The sequence below is a fragment of the Melozone crissalis genome, unplaced genomic scaffold (assembly GCF_028551555.1).
Source record: "Melozone crissalis strain CALT ecotype California unplaced genomic scaffold, PUWL_Pcris_2 ptg000004l_1, whole genome shotgun sequence".
Taxonomy (NCBI): Eukaryota; Metazoa; Chordata; class Aves; order Passeriformes; family Passerellidae; genus Melozone; species Melozone crissalis.
The window spans coordinates 42,901,503-42,921,919 of record NW_026535782.1 but is presented as its reverse complement, the minus strand read 5'-3'; the positions used below and the strand labels follow the sequence as shown (position 1 = coordinate 42,921,919).

General features: G+C 52.2%; 1 protein-coding gene across 1 annotated transcript; it reads right to left on the bottom strand.

Moving 5' to 3' along the window:
* Positions 1 to 10,011: 10,011 nt before the first annotated feature.
* On the bottom strand, positions 10,012 to 19,665 carry C1QTNF6 (C1q and TNF related 6). The gene is given in 7 exon segments (XM_054279783.1): positions 10,012 to 10,877; positions 12,433 to 12,670; positions 13,514 to 13,569; positions 13,572 to 13,708; positions 15,099 to 15,168; positions 16,472 to 16,553; positions 19,441 to 19,665. Coding segments are annotated over 7 exon segments (1,356 nt in total). The 3' UTR covers positions 10,012 to 10,329.
* Positions 19,666 to 20,417: the final 752 nt, after the last annotated feature.

Genomic DNA, 20,417 nt, shown 5'->3' with positions numbered 1-20,417 from the left:
GAGAGGCATTTAAGCAATAGAGTTTAAGATCTGGAATCAGGTACCACAATGGAGTAACAATGCTGGGCAGCAAGCGCTAAGCCTACCTATAGGGCAGATGATATTCCTGCATTTTTTTCCTTCCAAATTCTGCCCTACAGAGTTACCTGGTAGACATGTCTGATAAAGGCAATAGACATGAAATATACACATGAATACACAAAATGCTCAAAAGTAGGGACAGCCCTTCTGTAGCCCTGTAGGCTATAGAAGAACGTGGACAAAAGTGGTAGGAGGCTGAGGCATTCACAGGCACCTTCACTCAAGGCAAGTCGAAGGCCAGAGGTGGGAGGTGATGGAGGAGGTGTTCACTTTCACTCCTTGACAGTGATGGTCACAGCCCTAGAGAAGTGGGGGAAAAAGGGTGGGAGGGAGAGCATGCTACTTTCAAGCACTTTCACTCTTAGCCTGCCTGGCTGTGAACACACTGCTATGATCTCATGAGGAGGAGCATGGGACAGTCACGAGATGCTCCTGCTTGGGACCTGAGCCCTGGCTCCTCATTATCTTTGGGCTGAACTAGACAGTGTCAGGACTGGCTGGAGGGGCTGGAGCCAGCAGCAGAGCCAAGCTTTAAGAGAGCTCCTAGGAGGGGATGTCTGTCTCCCTGATGAGTGCTCGTGGTGCCACAAGGGCTGTTCAGACCCAGAGTCCCTCCCTAGAGACTCTCAAGGAAGACCCGGGCTGTCACCCTGGGCCTGGCTCAGCCACATGAAGCAAGACCACTGCCTACGCCCTTGTCTGAGCCTGGGGACATGGTGTCTGAGGCCCAGCAGACATTTGAGCCACAGCAGTGCGGCAAGTGATCTCTGTCAGCTTAATCATGGTGCCTCTGTATGCAGATGGTCTTATTCTGGGCACGCTGCGATGGAAAATTCAGCAGTGGGAACTGGAAGGAAGGTGTGTACCCACGGGACTGTGATCGTGTGTGCACAGCTCTCACATCCTCTCTGAGTCTCAATTTCCACAGCAGAGAAAGAGACATAAAGGACACCTTCCCATCTTCTTCAAAACCAGACTCACAGACCAGGCTCTTGCATCACACCCAGGTGTGCACTGCCCCGGTCTGTGGGGCCATTATTGACTTACAGTATTTAAACATGCCTCTGCAAATGCCTGAGGGTTCTCCTGGCACTGAATACTGAAGATGCATGGCTAGACTGCCTACAGAACTTGCTCACAGACCTGTATTGAAGATGGATTACCTGTACAAGTGACATGTTCCACAGGAAGGCAGCACAGGACACAGAGAACAGCCTTACACCAAGTGTATGCCCCAGCAAGGTAATGAGCTGAATGCTGGCTGATTTCCTATTCAGCGTCAGTGGCTGCTCTTGTCCTTGAGGGAAATCATTACCTTATTACCTGGGCAGTCTTGGAGAGATAAAGCCCTGCTTTGTTTTTCAGCCTGTCAATGTGTTACATCTCTCTCTGTTTAAAGTTAGAGGGTACAAATACTTGACAAGCCTAATATGAAGCAATGACAGCTTCCAGACCTAATAAATTGAGAAGAATTTAGGGATTTATTGTACATTCAAAATTGCTTGAAGGCAAGACACAATACAGTAAGGAGATTTTTGAGAATAAACCCTCAGGTATTTTGATTATCAAGGCTTGCTTCCAGTTTAATCACATTTCTCTTCCTTCTCCAGAGGAAAAAAATCGTTACAGCCACCACCTCCATTCTGCTCAGAGCTCTCCTTGCTCCTCTGTTTTTCTCATCTCTCTGCCTGAGCAGCTTCTAGAAAGGGAGTTAATTAGATTGTTGATTTTGTTTTAAAATATGGTTGGTGATGTCATGCTTATCCAAGGGCCAACCTCCTACTCCCCCTTAAGCCCTTCTGGGGGTTACTGATTTGTGACTGCAGTAATTATTAACTTTCATGTCATTAAAATGCCTGAACAGAAATTACTTGTTTGGAGGCAGCTTCCTGTCTCCTTATAGCTCACTGCTCAGGAACTGCATTCCACTTTCTCCCCTGGGCTCAGCCTGAAGAGATATTTTCCCTCTGCTCTGTGGTTTCCTGGGTTCAGCTCTGCCCCCATTTGCCCTCCAGTGTTGCTGCTCCCCACCTTGGGAGGCAGAAGGTCTGATGAGAAGGGCCACAGCCAGTGTACTTGGGTGTAAGGAGCGGAGGGGAAGGGTGGTGTGCAGGTGAACCACCTGACCCAAGGACTTGAGGGCATTTCACTCCCTCAAGAGATGTACCCCTACCTTGTGAAACAGCTCAGAACAGAGCCCCCCAGCCCTCCTGAGAGCACACCTCTGCCAGGGTTTTGCCTCTGGGACTGCCCCTCTGAGCATTTTCCTCCTATGGAGCCCTCCTGTGAGGTGAACTGCCTGCAGCAGAGTGGCTCTGGCTCCATGAGGCTACACACAATCAAAAAGATTATTTTGTGCCTATGGGTAGGCAAGGCTGCATGTTACTGGAGACTACTAACAAGATCCTGGTGAACATTGCAAGACCACCGCTTGGAGGAAAAACAAGCTCTGTGGACACTACTGTTTTCCTCACTGTGGTCTCTAAGGAACCTGTAGATGGTCCTTGAGAGATCCAACCCAGAGCCCTGTCCATGTGGTACCTGTCAAGTTTGTTGCCATAGCAGAAAGCCCAAGCTGCAGGTCACCTCATCTGCTCCACAGGCTGTGCCCCTATTTGGGAAATGGGATGTATATGTCTCAGGGAAAATGGGACTTAGTTCACTGAGAGAAAGACAAGCAGGGTTACACTTTCCTCCTCTTCTCTTCCTGACTGACACACATGGGCAGGGGGAAATGTCATTTTGTGCATCACTGTTCCCTGTTGCTCTGGTAGCTCCCACATGAGAGGCAGGAAAGGGCATAGAGCATGAAGCAGTTCAGAATTTCACCCTCCCTCTCCCTGCAGTTGCAAAGAGCAATTGCACAGGGCTGGGAGGGCTATTTTAGGCAGGTGCTGTGCCCTGCAGTTGGAGCAGGCTGCAGGGAAGGTCCGTGGGGGCACTGCCCTGTGCCTGCACCTGAGCACACATTCATGCACACAAACACACAGAGAGCACAGTTCAGGCCCAGGGGGAAGCATGGGGGGCATCAAGCACTTGGCTCCACTTGAATGCTTACCCTGGAAACAGGCCAAGGACAGCACGTGTCCACAGACACTACAGTCCCTTCTCTTAGCCACAGTCCACACAGGTGAGGCTTTCATTCTAATAGGAAACATGAACTGTTGCTTTTATATTTTAAAGACAAGAGTGTCACTACATTTCTCCAGTGCTGACCTTTTGTGCAGCACAAAAGATCCCCCCCTTTCTTGCTACTTTCCCCACCTTCTTTGTAGGCAGCAGGTTCCTTCATCAGAGATGCTCAGTGTTCAGAGGGAAGGTGGCTGATGGAAAGGACTGCTCAGGGTTTTTATCCTTTTGGTCTTGGAAATGATGCAGGCAGGCTGGTGCAGCATCTCTCCCTCCTTCCCCCTCCCCTGCCTCAGCCCCCGTGCTGGGGGAGGGAGGAGCGTGGGCGGTGGAAGGAGCTGTGGTCCCCAGATGTGTGAAGTGCTGCCGAGCAGCAGTCGTGCACCACGGACAAACCGCAGCTCAGCCGAGAGCCATCGCTCTGGGCTGTCGTCACTGACCTTTTTCTCTTGCCTTCTCTGTCCTCACCTGCCCTCCCACTGCTCCCCTGCTCTTTGTGCTCTGAGAGCTCTCTGCACAGGGCTTTGAAATGGTGAGGGGGACTGGCATAGGAATGTAAAGGGGGGGGGGGAGTGGAAAAAAAAAATAAAGATCTGTAGCAAAGAGAAGGCTATGCATTCATCCTCTCTCCATTCTCTCCATTTCCTTCGGGCTCAGGTTGCCATCCTGCAGGACAAGAGAGTCGTGGGCTGAGCCAGCTCACCACTTCCCCTGCCTGCTCTACCCATTGAGCTGAAGGCTCAGATGCTCTGCCTCCACAGCTGGCAGGACTGGGGATGAGGGAGGAGAAGGAAGCCTGTCTAAGGGTCAGGGGAGTCTTCAGTATCTGCCATATAATGAACAAATCAAATTAAAAAAAAACAAAACTAAAATCATGTGGTACAGCTGTCAAAGCCTGTAAAATTCTCTTAGACTAAAACAATGCCACCAGCACACCACACATAGAAAAGTGGGAGTTGGGGCAAAGCAAGGGCTTGAGAGGTGTTTTGGATTGTGTGTGGAATAGTAATCCTGTGGACCCTTGGCCCCTAAGATCTGCTGGATTGCCGGCTGTGGCTGCAGGTGACAGGGCTTTGTTGCCTGGAATGTGCTTTCTAGTGATCTGCCCCATTCCACTATTTCAGGGAAAGAACTGAGGACATGTGGGGAGAAAGAGTGTCTGTAGGGGTGAATGTGAGAATGCCACAAACCCAGAAAAGCATGTGTGGGGCAAACAGAATGCTGTGACCTTCAGGCTTCCCATAGAAGATGCTTGCTCTAGGGCACTGTTGTGTCAAACACCTGGAAGGTGATCAGGGCTCCAGAGCAGGGGATCAGAACAGTGAAAATGATGCCTGCAGGATGTGGGTCAGTTAGACAAGAGACCTATTGTCTTCCTTCTTCTCCGTGGACCATTTCTTCCTCTGGCTACTTTGAAGCATTGCATGTGCCCTCAGCAGCACCAGTGAGGCTTGGGCTCATCTGCCCCCTCAGGGGTGCACTGCAGCTCACACCAGCAGTGGAGGCACCTCTGCACTTCTCCATCCTCACCCACACTGGCAACGGGTGCAAGTGTGTTAAAATGGATCAAGAAAAAACAGATTCCTGCCTCCCCCTCACCCAGGGCTCCATTTACAACCTGCCCAGGTAGATGGGGAGTTCCCTAATCCTCAGCTCGTCCAAGCTGAGAGCTCTACATCCTGCTCCCTCCCATCTTACCTGTTGCAAAGAGAGACTGGGGAAAGTGTGAAGTTTTGCAATAATTCACAGGTCATTTGTGAGTTAAGTGACATAAACCCAGGAGACTGGATGGTCTGTGGAATGAGAAACTGTTGGAAGCCTTTGATTTAAACCTCCTGCCCTGGCCTTCAGTGTGGTGTAACTGCAAGGCACGAGATCACAGAGATCTCGTGGGTGAAGGAGAAGGTATTTCATTAGTTGAGGGAGCTGTGCTTGTACCAAAGAGGCCTAGAGCCTCAGCACCCTCTGCCCACCTCCTGATAGCATCTTCAGAGCGAGCCAGGCTTGCAAAGGGCAACAGTTTCCGTTGTCAGGAAGGTGAGAGGTGTCCATGTGAGGCTGGTATGTGTGTTGGCATGTGTGGGTGTCACAGCAGAGCGTGCACTGAGCTGGCCCCTGAAGCCTGGCATGACTGGGCCAGGGCCTGCTTTTCCACTGTGGTCAGAGAAGGGCCACACCACACGAGGCAGCGTGCATTTCCCACTGCCCTCAAATGCAGCCGTGCCCCACCATCCACATAGCCTTGAACAGGGTCCACATCCAGCCCTCTAAATCCTGTGGGAGCTCCCAGCCAGCAGTGGGAAAGGGAAGGTGGGAGAAAGGAGGTCTGGGCAGGCTGAATCCACTGCTGGTGTCTGGCTGCAGTGTGCTAGATGGAGGGAGGTGGCAGCTCTGCTTGTGGCACTGGGCAATGCTGGCTGGGGTGTTGCATCGCCCCCTCTCCCTCTCTGGGCCCTGGGAGATGAACAAGGCTGGGGTGTGAGTGAAGCAGGCTGTCTGGGAGGTTTGGGAGAGGAGGAAGGACATCAGGCTGCAGCAGAGGGGAAACTTGCTCCAGTGCACTGTGGCAGCCCCTGAAAAGTGCACTGATGTGGGGCAGATCTTGCACAATAGCTGGCAGCTGAGGCAAGGCCAGAGAGTCTTCCTGTGACTGCCCCTCCTATGACAAAGGAGATGCGGAGCCAGGTCTTTCCTTGTGTCCCTGCTCTCCCTGGTGCTTTGGGTGCAGGCACATCCGCCTGTGCCCACCGACAGGGTCAAGGGCCTCCTTCATACTTTTCTTGTCCTGCACCATGTCCTGCACTCCACCTCCTTTCTCCTGCTCCCTTCCTTTCCTACCTGCAAGACCAGGGACCTGCAGGAAGGCAGTTTTCAGGGACAGCCCTGTGATAGATGCCTTGAACAAACTTCAGACATGTCCACAGAGCCTTTTGCAGCAGAGCTGGGATTACTCCTTCAGGGGAAAATATAGGCACAGCTCCAGGGGCAGTGCTGTAGCTGTGCATCCCAGGGCACTTGCTTGTCCAGGAGAGAGATTCTGGCTGTCACCAACCCCTGAATTACATTCCACAGGGCAGCTCCATTGCATGGAAAAAACCACAGACCTGGGGTGAATGAATGAATGAATGAATGAACAGTCTCATGGCCTTCTAGGCATGAGTGCACTCACTGGCAGGCCAGCAGGGCTGATCTGCCCCATTCTAGACCTTGTTCCTTCAAAGCATTGCAGGGTTCCCCTTGCCTGATCCGAACCCCACCTGCAGCAACTCCATGGTCAGGCATTCATGGTGTGATGGGTGGCACCAGCTACAGACCCTGCCTGTCACCATGCATCTTACCCCAAGGGATTTGGCTGAGGAGACTCTTCAGGGGCCAGGCTGAAAGGTTGAATCATAGAAAACTTTTCTTGAAGATCTGACTGCACATTTCCTGTCCCCCCTCCCTCCCTCTCTCCTTTCCTCACCTTTTGTAACTGTGACAAAGTCACTTCCAATCTGCCAGCATCTCACCTCAAGGAACAGGAACACGCACAAACACAACCACTACACTTCCTGAGGACACATTTTTATCTGCTTCCTCAGAAGTAAATAAAAAATGGGAAGAAGGCTGGGCTCTGACCTGACAGAGCATTGCATTTACTAGGATACATATAGCCCTTGCTCTGGGCCTGTCACAGGACCAAAGAGGCCTGTAGGGATGTGTATGATTATGTATTGCACCCTTTGCCAAATGAAGTGTCTGGTACACATCAAACCACAGGAGAAACTATGTGAAGGCAAATTAAACTCAAAACAGAAGGTCCTATATGGGCACCTCGTCTTGTTCTTTTGCCTGTCCTTCTACCTCAGCAGGAGTCCTCTCAGTCCAAAGATAATAAACAGAACCCCACATACCTCTTTGACTTGGACTGAGACCCCAAAAGGCATCTCCCTGTCCTTAGGATTCTGTCCTTCCCGATCTTTCACTCAAGCTTACAAGTCTCCAGGCCCTGCTCACATCTTCCCTTCCCCCTCAACTTTATGAGCAATTGCCACTTGTCCTTCCACCCCTGACCTGAACCTCAGGCCTTTCTCATCACACACAGATCTTCCAAATAAGCATTCCAGCTTAATATTGGAACTCCCACTCATTCCAATATTAGGAAGCATAAGTGTCCAGTCAACAGTTTACTGTCCCTCCTACACTCTGCTTCCTGGCCTTCAGCTCTTGGCAGAGAAAAGAGAAATGCCATAGGGAAAATAGTGCTTACCAAGTACTTGATAGAAGAATGTGCTAAAAAAAATTCATAAGATAAAGGGATCTGATCTCCTTTAAGAGAACTCCAACATTAACCCAGCCTTCCTCCATATAAATAAGTACTTGAAGCCTACTCCTACAACCCATTGTATTGTCCTGGGAATTTTTTTTGTAATCTCCAAAGAATCCTTTTCTGAATTTGCTGAAAGCTTTTCCAGCAAAAGGGAGAGGGTTGTCATAATTAGAAGTGTTCAAGCAGTTAATATTTTAAGGTAATAGTTCCTTGCAAAGTAAACAGACACAAGATTGCCAAGGATTACCCAGGGAAGTTTCAGAGCTGAGTTAAACTCTGTACCTGTCAATTTCAGGCCAGTGTCTTTTCCATCACATCATTCAGCAATAACCAGAGCTAGAAGGAATAGGCTGGGAGAGAAAAACAGATTTAAGTGCAAAACAACCAAGGAAAAAAGTTTAATACCACTGAAAATATATATATATACAAAAGTTCTTGGAGTTTGTTTGGTTTTGTTACATAAAGCACCATTAATTCCAGAGTACACCACAACTCAGCCTACTACACTTTCCAGAAAGCACCCAATACTCCTGAAATCTGATTTAGCACCAAGGGAATGCCATCTTGTTTAGCACCAGAAGCCTGTTAAACACACCCTTTGGTCCCCCTGCCCTCCTCTCTCACATGCATCAGGCACCCTCTGGCTGCTCATGCATAGCACAGGAGACCTGTCACCAGCATTCAATCACCAAATAGGAAAGGAGAAAGAAGGAAGCTTGTTTATGGAGATATTCAGTGTTAGAGAGGCTTGCTTCTCCTCAGGGAGGCATGGGGCACTGTAAATTGACTATCTTTGGGTTTGCAGCCTGTTGAGGAAGAGAGAAAGGGATTCAGTCCTGAGCATCACTTCCAGCTTTCTGCTTCCTCGACTATCTGAAATCCTGTCTCTGAGCAATTCCACACACTTGACCTGCTAAGAGAGAGGAAGAAGCCCACAGTCTCCTTTAGTTTCCATGATCCCTTCATCACATGTTTCCCTGTGAAACAATCAGCCTTGCCTTAGTGAAACTTTGTTTTTATACCCATTGCCTCACTGACAGTGGTGGGGAGGATCCAGAGCCAAGTTCCTGAAACTCACTGCAGTCTGTGCAGCTTCCTTAGAAAAGCATGGAGAGTAAGCAAACAGGATAAGAGAGAAAATGCCCTGCAATTTTTTCAAGGTCAGTTTTAATATTTCACCCTTGGTCCCTGTTCCTTTGCTATCCCGGGCTGGGTGTACCAGACATAATCTTGTACAATGATGCACATTTCTTCTGGGAGAGCTCTGGAACTCCCAGGTGCTATAGGCAGAGACCATGGCAGAAAGACAGCCGAACCCGGGTAAGTCCAAGGATTTCATGACCAGTGATGAGCAGACGAGAAATATCTGTGTCTCTCCTGCTTGTCCTGCCCTGAGACTCAAAAAGGAGACAAGTCCTGGCTTTTCTGTTTATGGGAGCATCACATGTGGAAGTAGGTTTCCTAAAGTGCTGAGCCAGCCTCACCTGCTCCCCCAGGACTGCAGCATCCCCACCAGAGGGATGCCAGTGGGAGCAGTGTGAGACCAATATAAATAGTACTAGAAAACCCTACCACTGGCATTCCTTTCTCACTGCGACATCTCCAACCTGACAAAAAGAGCGAGGGTTTGTTTAGCCACGTGTTTTCCTCACTTACTCTGATGAGATTGCCAGAAAAGGGCATGGAGCATACAGCAGGGAAGCTTTTAATCCTTGGGCAAGGTGCTGTTGTCTCACCTCCATCTCTGTTCCATCACAGAGGCAAAGACAAGGCAGCTTGTCCACGTTTGGAATGGATTGAACTGCAATTGCCCCTACAGCCTCAAGCTCAGGCCCTGAAACAGTGGTCCTTCAATACCAGTGTGGGAGAACCACCTTCAGGAGGACAATGAAATGGCACCTCTGCCAAAGGAGAGCAGATTTGGGTTCCCTCTCTGGACTAGCTTCCCATAGCTGATGAGCCAAGACTCAGTAGCACCCCAGGGAAGGTGTGGGAGGGGTTTTCAAGGTTTTCTCTCTCTGTCTCTCTTTCTGTACTGCTGATCTCTAGTGGAAACAGAATGGCTGCCTCTACCCATGAAGGGTCTGGCCAGGTGTCTGGCCCTTCATATTTTGGAGAGCTAGAGCTGGCACAGAGGAGGACAATCCCACCAGGTCTAGGTTTGATGGCCAGCCTGGAGTCTGAGACACAGAAGAGTGTCTGTGGAAAGCCAGTTTAGAAGGCCAAGTGTTCTCCTTTTGAAAAGACAATATCCTCTCCCAGTGCTCCTACATCTTACTTGTGGTACAGGAGACCATCAGACCTCAGTCTGCTCTCCAGACTACAGATATCAGAGGTGACATCAAGACCTTGTTTCAGGCTGCAAAACTGAAACATGTCTAGTTGGGATGGAGAGGAGCCAGGATGTACCTCAGCAGTGGGGACTTTCAAGTCCTTTCCACAGGAGTCCTTTGTGTATGAAGGCCCAGGAGCAGCATTTTGGCTTCCTCTTGCTCTAGAACCCTAAATGCCAGAGGCAGCTTGCTGGCAGATTGAGAAGAAGCCAATAACCTAAATTGGGATTATGAGGTGAGGGGCAAGAGGTGGTAGTGCCATGATGTAAAGTGGACAGATACAGGTCTGGCTACAAGAGAGCGTGAGGTGGGAGCCAGTGTGGCAAGCTTCACACCCGGTGCCTGAGATTTGACAGGCTCATTTCCAAGTGATTTGCAGTGGTTACGGGCAGTAAAGAGAGAAAGAGAGAGAGAGAGAGAGAGAAAAAGGAAGAGAGAGGAATAAGGAAAAGGCCTAAGAGCCCCAAGGAAGAGGAGTTATTCAATGCTGGGCTTGACCAAATACCCACTGAAGGTGATGTACACATCAACATCATCACTGTAAATGGCATTCTCCCGCTCCCGCTTGTAGAGCCTCACCCAGATCTCATCATTTTCCTGGAGCTCCAGCATGAGGCTCTGGCTCTGCATGATGCTGCGGTCGCTGGGTTGGGCATACAGGATGACAGCCTCCTCTTCATTGTGCATGATGTGCATGTAGGTCTCCTTGAAGTTCCAGGTGTGGACATTGAGGCTGAAATAGTAAAGTCCACCCACTGAGCAGTAGAACTTGCCATTGAACATGTCGAAGTGGCTGTAGAGGTTGACGAAGACGGTGTCAAAGATGAGGACCTGGAAGCCCTCGCTGCTGTGCAGCGCTTTCTTGCGGCCCACGGAGAAGGCAGCGTACTGATGCTTGCAGGGGTCTCCCGCCGTGCCCATCTGTCCCTTGCTGCCCTTCTGGCCCTGGGCACCCCGCTCGCCTCGTGGTCCTTCTTTGCCCCATTTCCCTGGCATCCCAGGCTCTCCCCGGTCTCCTTTCTCTCCTACAGGAGGAAGCAGAGGACACAACTCCTGTGTGATACCAGAAGATGTGGAAGCGGCAGTGAGAAAGCTTAATGAGGAGGAAGAGGATTGCACAAGAATGGGGCAATGCCAGAAGAAGGAACACTTCTGAGGGTGACAATACCACTGCTCTTCATGGGAAAGCAGCTAGCAGAACTCTGGGAGTTACGGGAGTCTCTTCCCCAATGAATCCCCTGCTCACCAAATGATGTGGCTCTGCTGGAGGCACCAGGATGTCTCCCTAGGAGACTTCAGCCTCAGAGGGAGCCCAGCAGCCCAAAGTACTGCTGGGGCTCTTGGCCTCTTCTTCCTCCCCCACACTCCTTTACCTCCAGCGCAGCCTTGCCCTCCCATGCCCCAATTATCCACAGAGGATGCACACCGGTCTGGTTGTAGGCTGCAGCAGGGGAGGAACTGCTAACACCTGTGTGGGAATATGATTAGGGTGGATCAGAGGGAAAAGATCCAAGCTGGACAGGGTAGATGGAACACTGCAGCTTAGAGAGATGATGCTTTCACAGTACTGGCATGCTTTGAGCATCTTGTATAACAAATACTGCAATTCTAATGTGGGGTGTGGGCACTGCCCATCACACACTTGGGCCGGCATCAATACATAGAGAGACCAGCACCAGAATGTCCTTGTCTATACAGAGAAGAAATGGGACTCAGAGCAACCTCCAGCTCTAAGTGACAGCATTCAAAATCTGTATCTTGTTCTTTTCCTCCTCTCCATTCCCTGCATGGTATTGAAGGTCCTCCTATGACACCCCACTCTAGTCTAGGCCTCTATCTGCCCTTCTGAGCTTTGATGGATTACAGCTGCTTCCAGGCAGGGCAGGGACGGGAGAGCATCCACCCAGTTAACCCAGAAAAACCACAGAGCTGCAAGAAGCATGTGGCAGCATCCAGCTGGGAACAGGCTTTTGCCCACCGCAAAGGCTAAAAGGGGAGTCCTGAAGGGAGGAGCTGATCTAAAATAGGGAACCCTTTCCAGTTAGCCAAGCCAGCCACTGCAGGGTGGAATGAGCTGGGGGTCACTGCAAGTTTAACCTGGAGGTGCTTGCAAATAACTGCTGCTTCCCTTTGCCCTCCTCATGGTACCAAATGCACATGACCCACGGTGCTGGAGAAGGTTTCCCCACAACCTCCCCGGGTGCCAATGCCCTCCAAACAGCTTATTTTGCAGTTGATAAGGAGTGTTCCTTCCCTCAGGCACTACAGGACTCTGTAAGTCTGAGACAAGGAATGTGTCCTCCCAGCTTGGCAAGAGGCTGTCCTGTGTCAGCAAAGAGGAAGAATTAGCAGCAGGCACATCCTGAGACACAGAGATCACAGCAGAGATAGCACTGACTTCTATCCCCCCAGGCTACTCCTCATCACAGCACAAAACACCTAAACCCTGGGCACAGTGTGTGTGGTCACTCATCCTCCAGGATGGCTCCTGGTGGTGTCTGGACAGCAATCCAGCTGTCACCTCCACTGCAATGCCATCAGTCCATGAGCCAGCCTTGGCATCCCGGGGTAAAGACTTACCCTTCAGAATGGTGATGTTGATGTAGGGACGGACCTCTGGCACTGGGTAGGGAAAGTGGTGATGGCTGGGAGGGACTGGTGGGGTATCTGTGGAAGAGTCCAGTGAGTCACAACAGCGCTTGCAAGCACCAGGGCCTGGTTCTGTGAGGTTGGGTTCATCAGCGGGTGCCCCAAACACAACAAGAGGGAGAAAAAGGAAGGTCAGGGATGTGCGCAGGTAGGTTATGTCCATGGTGACCTGGGAAGATATGAGGAAGTGCCAAGAGTGAGGTATAAAGAAGGGAGAGGACATAGCGGATGGAACAGAGATCATGATAAAACATCTTTCTGTGGCTGGAGCTGGGGTGGGATGAAATGGCATCGTCCTGTGGAGGGAGCTTACAGGCTTGGTCAAGGCTGCAATCGGAGCAGCAACCGCATGGCCCATGAGGATGCCCCACGCCCTTCTGCCCAGGCCAGTGGAGACTCGGTGCTGACCCTGGGAGAAGGCTTGGTGCTGACTGGGCAAACCATTAAAGCCACTAGAATATGCAATCCCCAGGCTGGGATAGAGGAAGGAGACAGAATCACAGAATTGTTAAGATTGAAAAAGACCTCTAGGGTCATTGAGTCCAACCTCAACAGCTCTTCAGCAAAAGCATGCTCTGGTAGGCTGCTCAGTGAATCTGTGGGAATCACTGTAAAAAATTCTCCAGCCCTCCTATCACTGCATACCAGCTCTTTATAGGAACCTAACTCCAAAATCCCCATGTCCCAGCAGAGATGCCTCTTCCCCTGTGGGCTGGGAACCTAACTCCAGCCCCCTCCTTTCCCCACCGAATCCCACCCGTCCCGGCGGCTCGGTCCCCTCCCAGCGGGTTCCCAGGCAAAGCCCAGCACCTTCCCGAGGGGTCGGCCGGCCCCACGCAGCCTTCGGCGGGCCCGAGGGGAGCTGCCTCGCTGCCGAGGGTGAAGGACGTGAAGCTCCGCAGCTCGCAGAGAGTGTGCTTACGAAAGACAGGCCCGCCAAGCAGCGGAGAAAGCCCCTGTGGCGGCCTGTGCCCTCATGGTGCTGCCTGCCCCGGCGTCGCGCTGTGCTCACCCCACGGGCCGCAGGGTCCCCGCTCCGCGGCCCAGCCCCGGCTCGCCGGCTCCCTGTGCCTGCGGGGCAGGCCCCCGAGCCGTGGCTTTAAGGAAGCCAGCTCTTGGCACAGGCGCTGCTCAGCGCTGGCCGGGCGCGCAAGCCGGGCTTGAACCGGCTCCCTCCCCTCTCCTCTCCCGCCTGCTCCCTCCCTGGCTTTTGGGTGCTCTCCATCCCAAACCGGCTTGGGTTTCAGCGTCTTTTTAACTCTTTCCTAGGAAGCGCCTTTTCCTCGCACACGATGTTGGTTTGGTTTTATTCTCTGCCTTTTCACTTCCAGCCAGCAAAAAATGCAGGCAGCACAGACTGTGCCCTGTGCAAGGGGTGGACAGCAGCAGGGCAGTGTCCCATCCTTGGCATCTCAGGATGGACAAGGTAAGGTGCATTGGTGTGAGACACACTTTCCTTCAGGCATGGTGCTGCAGAATTCTGCCCTCAGTCCTTTCTGCTAGTCCCTTGTCCCAGGGCCATGCTTGGCCATGCTCTCTCCCCAGCTGTGCCTGACCCACTCATGGTCCCCAGACTTCATCTTTCATTCTCTCCTGCATTGTTTTTTCTGCACATCACTGTGGCCTCTTGCCCTAGGCATGATATTTCTAGCAGGAGCGGCTGCCAACTGGGAGAGGCATCAGTTTTTTCCCTCTCTGGTCATCCCCTCTGCCTGGGCAGAGCCCCAAGCCTTGTGCTCCAGCACGTGTCATCCCTCGGTCATGTCCCCTGGTTAGGTCCCAGGCCGAGCTTTTTGGATGGGAGGGGTGTGCCTGCTCTGAAGCAAAGCCTGGCTGCTGGGAGCTGCCTGACAGCAAAACTGGGGATCTGGAAACAAACCCTGGCTGTGACCATTGTCCCCAGCTTGGCGCCAAGCTGACAAGCTTGTGCCTTTGGGGTAAGCACAATGTGGATGCACCAGAACATTGGAATGAAGGGCATTTTGGAGGGGAGAAGAATGCAGGGTGGGAGAGATGAGAGATTTTTCTCACACTGCAGAGTCTGTTGGGAAGAGGATTGGAGGATTCTATCCTGCACCAAAACTGACCTGGGTATTTATACCCTGGGTATATTTGGGGTGGGCGGTGTGTGCACACACGGATCTTTGGGAGGCAGAAGGAAGGGTGGACAATATCTCTGCTCTGCAGGGGTCAGAAATGCCAAGTCAGCACTGTGCCTCCTGCAATTTCCAAGAGGAGCTGCAGAAGGCTCCAAAGTTTCTGAGGGGAATCAGGTTTTGATCGTGTCTGCATGTGCTGGGACTTTTTTTCCCTGTTTCCCTTCTCCCATTTGTTTGGTTTAGGAATGGGAGGCCCCGCTTCCCAGAGAGTGGCTGGCGTTTGGCAGGACCCCAGAACCACTGGAGAAGCAAGCGGAAAACTCTGGGAAAATATGCACTGTGAGCTGAGGGGGAAGGGAGGAATGGGGGCTGGGAGGCCTGGAGATATTCTCAGGCTGCCTGTCAGCCTGGAGCTCAATGAACATGGAGTGAACATGCCTTCCAGCTGGGGCAGGAAGAGGATGGAGAAATGCACTGCTGAGTGTGCGAGCTCCTCACCGGGCTCCAGCACTGATGTGCAACGAAATCCACTGCAAATTGCCCACATTTGCCTGTGCCTCAGTTTCCCCTTTTGGGAAACAAGGAGGGGAAAGTTTAGGGCAATACATCTGCTAATGGAGCTTTACCAGCTGACAGAAGAGGAGTTTTGTGATGAGTTGTGTTGTCTACTCCTGGCTGCTGCTGGTGGGAATTTTGGCAGCTGACAGTACTATTAAAGGCAAGAAAAATTTCTGGGGTGCATGAAAACTTGGAGACTGATACGGAAGACAAAGCTTCTGCACTGCCTCTCTCAGGTTTTCCTCCCTGGCTTATTTCCAAACATGACATTACCCACTTGAGCTTCTTGGCCTTATGCCTGGCCTCTTCCACCTTTCCAGGGGAAACAGGTAACAGGGAGGCCATTGTCCTCATTTCCGTCCCACATTTCCATCTGCACTCCTGAGCTGCTCACAGCCAAGCAGATGTTCTTCATGGGGGACCTCATCTGCTGGGGCCTTTGCCTGTGTCTCATCTGATTGCAAGAACAGCTCACAGTGGGGAGTGAGCAGGACTTTGTGTTTAATGTCTCATCTGGGCTGAACAGGGACCTGCCAGGAGCCAGCAAACAAAGATGTGCTCTGGTATTGCCCAGCTGGGCAGCAATTTGTGCCAGTAAAGACACTTCTGCTAGGGTAATACTGCCCTGCTCCCCAAAGGGAACAGTGTGTACCAGCAATATTTTGCCAGGGCTGTTACATTTACAGGAGATTTTGAGAATTCTATCCAGGAAACCTGTGCCAGCATGCTTTAAAGTGCAGTCCAAGCCTGAGGGCACCTTGTGTGCCCAACAATCTTCGCTCTTCCTCATCACACACTTTGCCTTGGCAGCAGCCCAGGCAAGCACTGTCCAGATTATACTGCAACAATCCCTGCTCAAAAGCAGCTGTTTCCTCCTCCTCCATTTCCTCCCTTTTCCTGTACCCACCACAACACTGGCAAAGTAGGGGGACAAAGACTGTCTCTACCTCAGTGGCTGCATCCATCCTATTACCCCATTCTACCACAGGTACGGAGAAGGAAATTGATGCTTTCTCTCCTCTCTAGCCCCTGTGTACAGCTCAGCCCCCCTGTGGCACATGTGGACCATCTGCCCTGTTGCACACACACACACCCACGCACAGACACTCGCCCTTCGCAGCTCCTCCCTCACCAAACCTCCAGGGTGAAGGGGGATCATTTGCACCAAGAGCCAGAGGAAGAGTCGCTTCTCCTCGCCTTCCTGACTGCTTCTCCTGCACCACAGCTGCCTTTCCTTCCCCACGCTCCCCGCTCGTCTTCCCCTGATGTTCCAGAGCGCCAGAAGCCGGGCGGGGCAGAGGAGCAGCCCTTACCTCCGCTCCCCTGGGCAGGGTCCCGCGCTGGGTTATCGGTATCCCGAACCCCGTATCCCGTATCCCGTATCCTCAGCTGCTCCTGCTTAGCAGCGCAGGAGGGAGGGAGGGAGGGAGGGCTGCCGGGGCCCAGCTGACTCCAGCCAGATGCTCGCCAAGTGCTCTTATGTAATTACTGTCTTTTCCATCCTGCCTCCAAGGCCTTTGTGAGTGCCTCCCCTCCTGCTCTGGCCCGTGTCAGGCTTGGCTCTCCCTCCCTCTCTCCCTTCTTCCCTCCCTTCCTCCCTCCCTCCCTTCTTCCACCCACCCTGCACAGCATCACAATTTGCTCAGCTCAACAGCTGATTCCTTCTGGAAGCAAAGTTCAGGCTTTTGGCTACTGCTGTTACTACCCTTGGGGAGAGCTCACATGTGTTTCAAGAGCTGGGAAGGGATCAGCAGCACTGCTCTGCACTTGCCTCCTCTCCATCCCAGCCTGGCTGCTCCTGGGTGCCTTTGCCTTGCCCTTCCATAGTGCCTGTAATTGGGGAGGGGTGCACCTGAGACATTAAAAGGTGGCAGTGTGGTTTTTTGCTTCAGTAATTTGTGGTGCCCTCGGGTTATCCTGTAACAGCAGCTGTCACTCTGCTGTACCAGGATCGTTGATCATCTCTGGCCAGGCAGCAGAAGAAGCTGGGAAGAATAGATGACCTTTAAAGGTCCTCTCAAGCTCAAACTATTCTGTGATTCTATGATTAGATGAATCTTTTCCAGCCTGGGGACTCCACGTCTATGCACAGGGCTTGTGCAACAGCCAGCCTGTGTTACTCAAGAGCACCAGCATGGTTCAAAATTACTGGTTTAGAATACTTTCTACGTCTCTAAGGATGGGCAGACTTATTCGATGTCTGCTGCATGGCTACATTTCTCTTTAGACTTCTGCCCATGTGGAGCCTGGACCAAGCAGAAATGACACGTTCCCTGGCTTTATGCAGGCTGCTGCTGAGTTTGAAGGCACTTCTGCCAGCAGGGATTTCTGCTGCTGTGTGCTTCTTGGCGGCCTGGCCTGTCTCACACAGAGATCAAGGCCTGGCAAAGACTCTGCGCTTTTTTTTTTTTTTTCTTTTTTCTTTTTTTTTTTTTCTTTTTTCTTTTTGCTGTGCATTGCTGAAATGCCACGTGGCTGAGGAGCAGCTGGAAGAGCCTCACCTGCACTCATTGCTAGACCTGGCAGTCTCCAATACTGAGCATGAAAGTGTGAGCTTGTCTCCTACATCCCAGTGCCCCCGCAGAGCCAGTCCTTGTGTGACACAGCTGAGCAGGGAGGGAGTCAGACACTGGCTCACAAGCTGCATCAGCTGGAGATGCCTCACAGCATCACCCGGGCTGCTCCTCTCCCCATCAGCAGCTTTTCCAACTTGAGTGTCCCATCTCTTACCTTGGCCTTGTGACCCTGCCTGTGAGACCAAGGAACTGTGCTGGTATCTACCCCAGACTCTGGCATATGACTACAAGGACTATCCCTACTGCAACCAGGAAGAGTTTGCTGCCTTGTGAACATCTAGATCCAGCAGCTTGGCTGGGTGGGAGATACCAGGTGACATTGTAGCCTGTTTGAACCAGTTCTTAAAAATAACCTTCAGGCAAGCCTGCTGCCTTCTGCTTCTCAGAATCTACATGCACCTGAAGGCCCCTTCCTCCCATCCACTCCTGTGTAGACCCAGAAAATTTTACTCTTTTGCCACCTTCTTCTATGCAACCCCCTCCTCGACCTGCCCGTACCACTTATCAACAGTAGATCACTGCTCAGGCATATCAGCTCTCACAGGGAGTGCTGAGAAAGTTGCACAGCGGTTTGGGTGAGAAAACTTTCTTCAGATAGCCATGAGCTTTCTCACCAAAGAAACAAAATCTTTGTGCAGGGAGGAGGGGGTGGTGGGGCATGAGAGGACAGGTGGATGGGCAAGGAAGCTGGTGTTTAAGAGCTCACAAACTCTTGGATCTGTGAGGGGTGCTTTCTGCTAAGGGAATCACACTGACATGACAGAATTATAGAATCACAGGGTGGTTTGGGTTGGAAAAGACCTTCAAGATCATCTAATTCCAAGCCCCCTGCCATGGGCAGAGACACATTCCAGTAGATCAGGTTGCTCAAAGCCTGGCCTTGAATGCTGCCAGGGATGGGGCAGCTACAGTGTCTTTGGGCAACCTGTGCCAGTGCCTCACCACCCTCACAGTGAACAATTTCTTCCTCATATCCAATCTAACCCTGACATCCTTCATTTTAAAGCCATCCCCCTTTGTCCTATCACTACATGCCATTGTGAAAGGTCCCTCTCCAGCTTTCCTGTAGTCTCCTGTTAGGTGCTGGAAGGGCTATAAGATCTCCAGGGACCCTTCTCCTCTCCAGGCTAACAACCCCAATTATCTCAACTTGTCTTCATAGGACAGATGCTTCAGCCCTCTGATTATCTTCATTAATGTCCTTTTAATGTATCTTCATTGGACCTGCTCCAATATGTCCATGTCCTTCATATATTGGGGCTCCCAGACTTAGATGCAGCACTCCAGATGGAGTATCACCAGAGAGGAGAAGATGGCAAGACGTGCTTGCCACGTTTCGTTTGATGCAGCCCAGGACACAGGTGTCTCTCTGTGCTGCGAGTGCACAGGTCCCCGCGGATGTTAACACGGGGGGTTAACACGGAGAGGCTCCAGCGCCGCTTGGCAGCCCCGGTGAGCAGGGCAGGAGCCGCTGCCGGCCGGTGTCCGATCCCCCTCTGCAGGACGCGCCGCGCAGCGCCCGTTTCCCTGCATCCCCCGCATTCCCCGCATCCCCCACCCCGCATTCCTCGCATCCCCCGCCCTGCATCTCCCGCCCCGTACCCCCGCATCCCCCGCCCTGCATCCCCCGCCCTGCCCTCCCGCCCCGCTGCGCGTCCCCCGGCGGTGTCCCCCGAGCCCGGGAGCAGGGCAGCACCGGGACGGGCTCTCGCGTCCCCTCCGCCCGCAGCTCCGCGGCCGCTCCGGCTGCCGGGCACGGCGGGGAGCGCGGCGGGGCGCTGCCTCCCCGGGCGCTCATTGCCAGTCGAGGCATCCGTACTGCCGTGCCCCGCGGGCCTGTTTGTCACGGAGAGCAGGCTGCTGCGCTGCGGCCCGGGCACGTGTCCTTGCCCGGCTGCATTGACGCACTGGCTCTGTGTCTGTTTGTGCATGACGCGCCGAGTGCGAGATCTGCGTGAGCCGGCTGCGTGGTGTGTGGCGTTTGCACCGTTTATGCTTGGGAAGGCAAAGAACAGCAATTTTTCATGAGCAAATATTTGCATATTTTCCACTCGTTCGAGCAGATAAAGCATTTCAATTCTCTGTCGGATCCTCAGGAGAGCTAGGAACATCTTCTTTTGAAAGGTGTTTCCCCTTTTTCTATTCCCCTGTCTCTTTTCTCTGTAGGCTACTCCATTACAACAATGCTTCCTGCCCCCTCCACACACCCCCTTGTTCCACAGCCCTGTACAACAACAGAAAGCAGAACATGGCCAAGACAGTTTTGCTGTTGCCTGATCTGAGCTGCTGTGATTCCCTGCTGATGACAAATACAGCGGCTCCCTAACAACAGCTTCGAATGACATTATGTGTGGGCTGTGCTGGTAGCAGCCTGGAAATCACCCTCGGTTCTCCACACTGGAGCCCCTCTGCCATCACTATTCAACACCCCTCCAGTTTTCCTCCTGAAGATCCACTGCAGGGCAGAAAGGCCACACTGAGTGGGTCAGCAGCTGCTCCAGACCACTGTTGTGTGATTGGGTTTGGTGTGTGTATGTTTGTGTGTGTGTGTGTACATTTGTGTGTATGTTTGTGTGTGTGGGTGTGTGTGGAGGGCCCTTGTCAAGGCGCAGCTGCCCCCTTCCAGCCGGAGCCTGTTGCATTAAGGTGAATGTGCTGAGTTCTTGGTGTTGGTGCTTAGGCT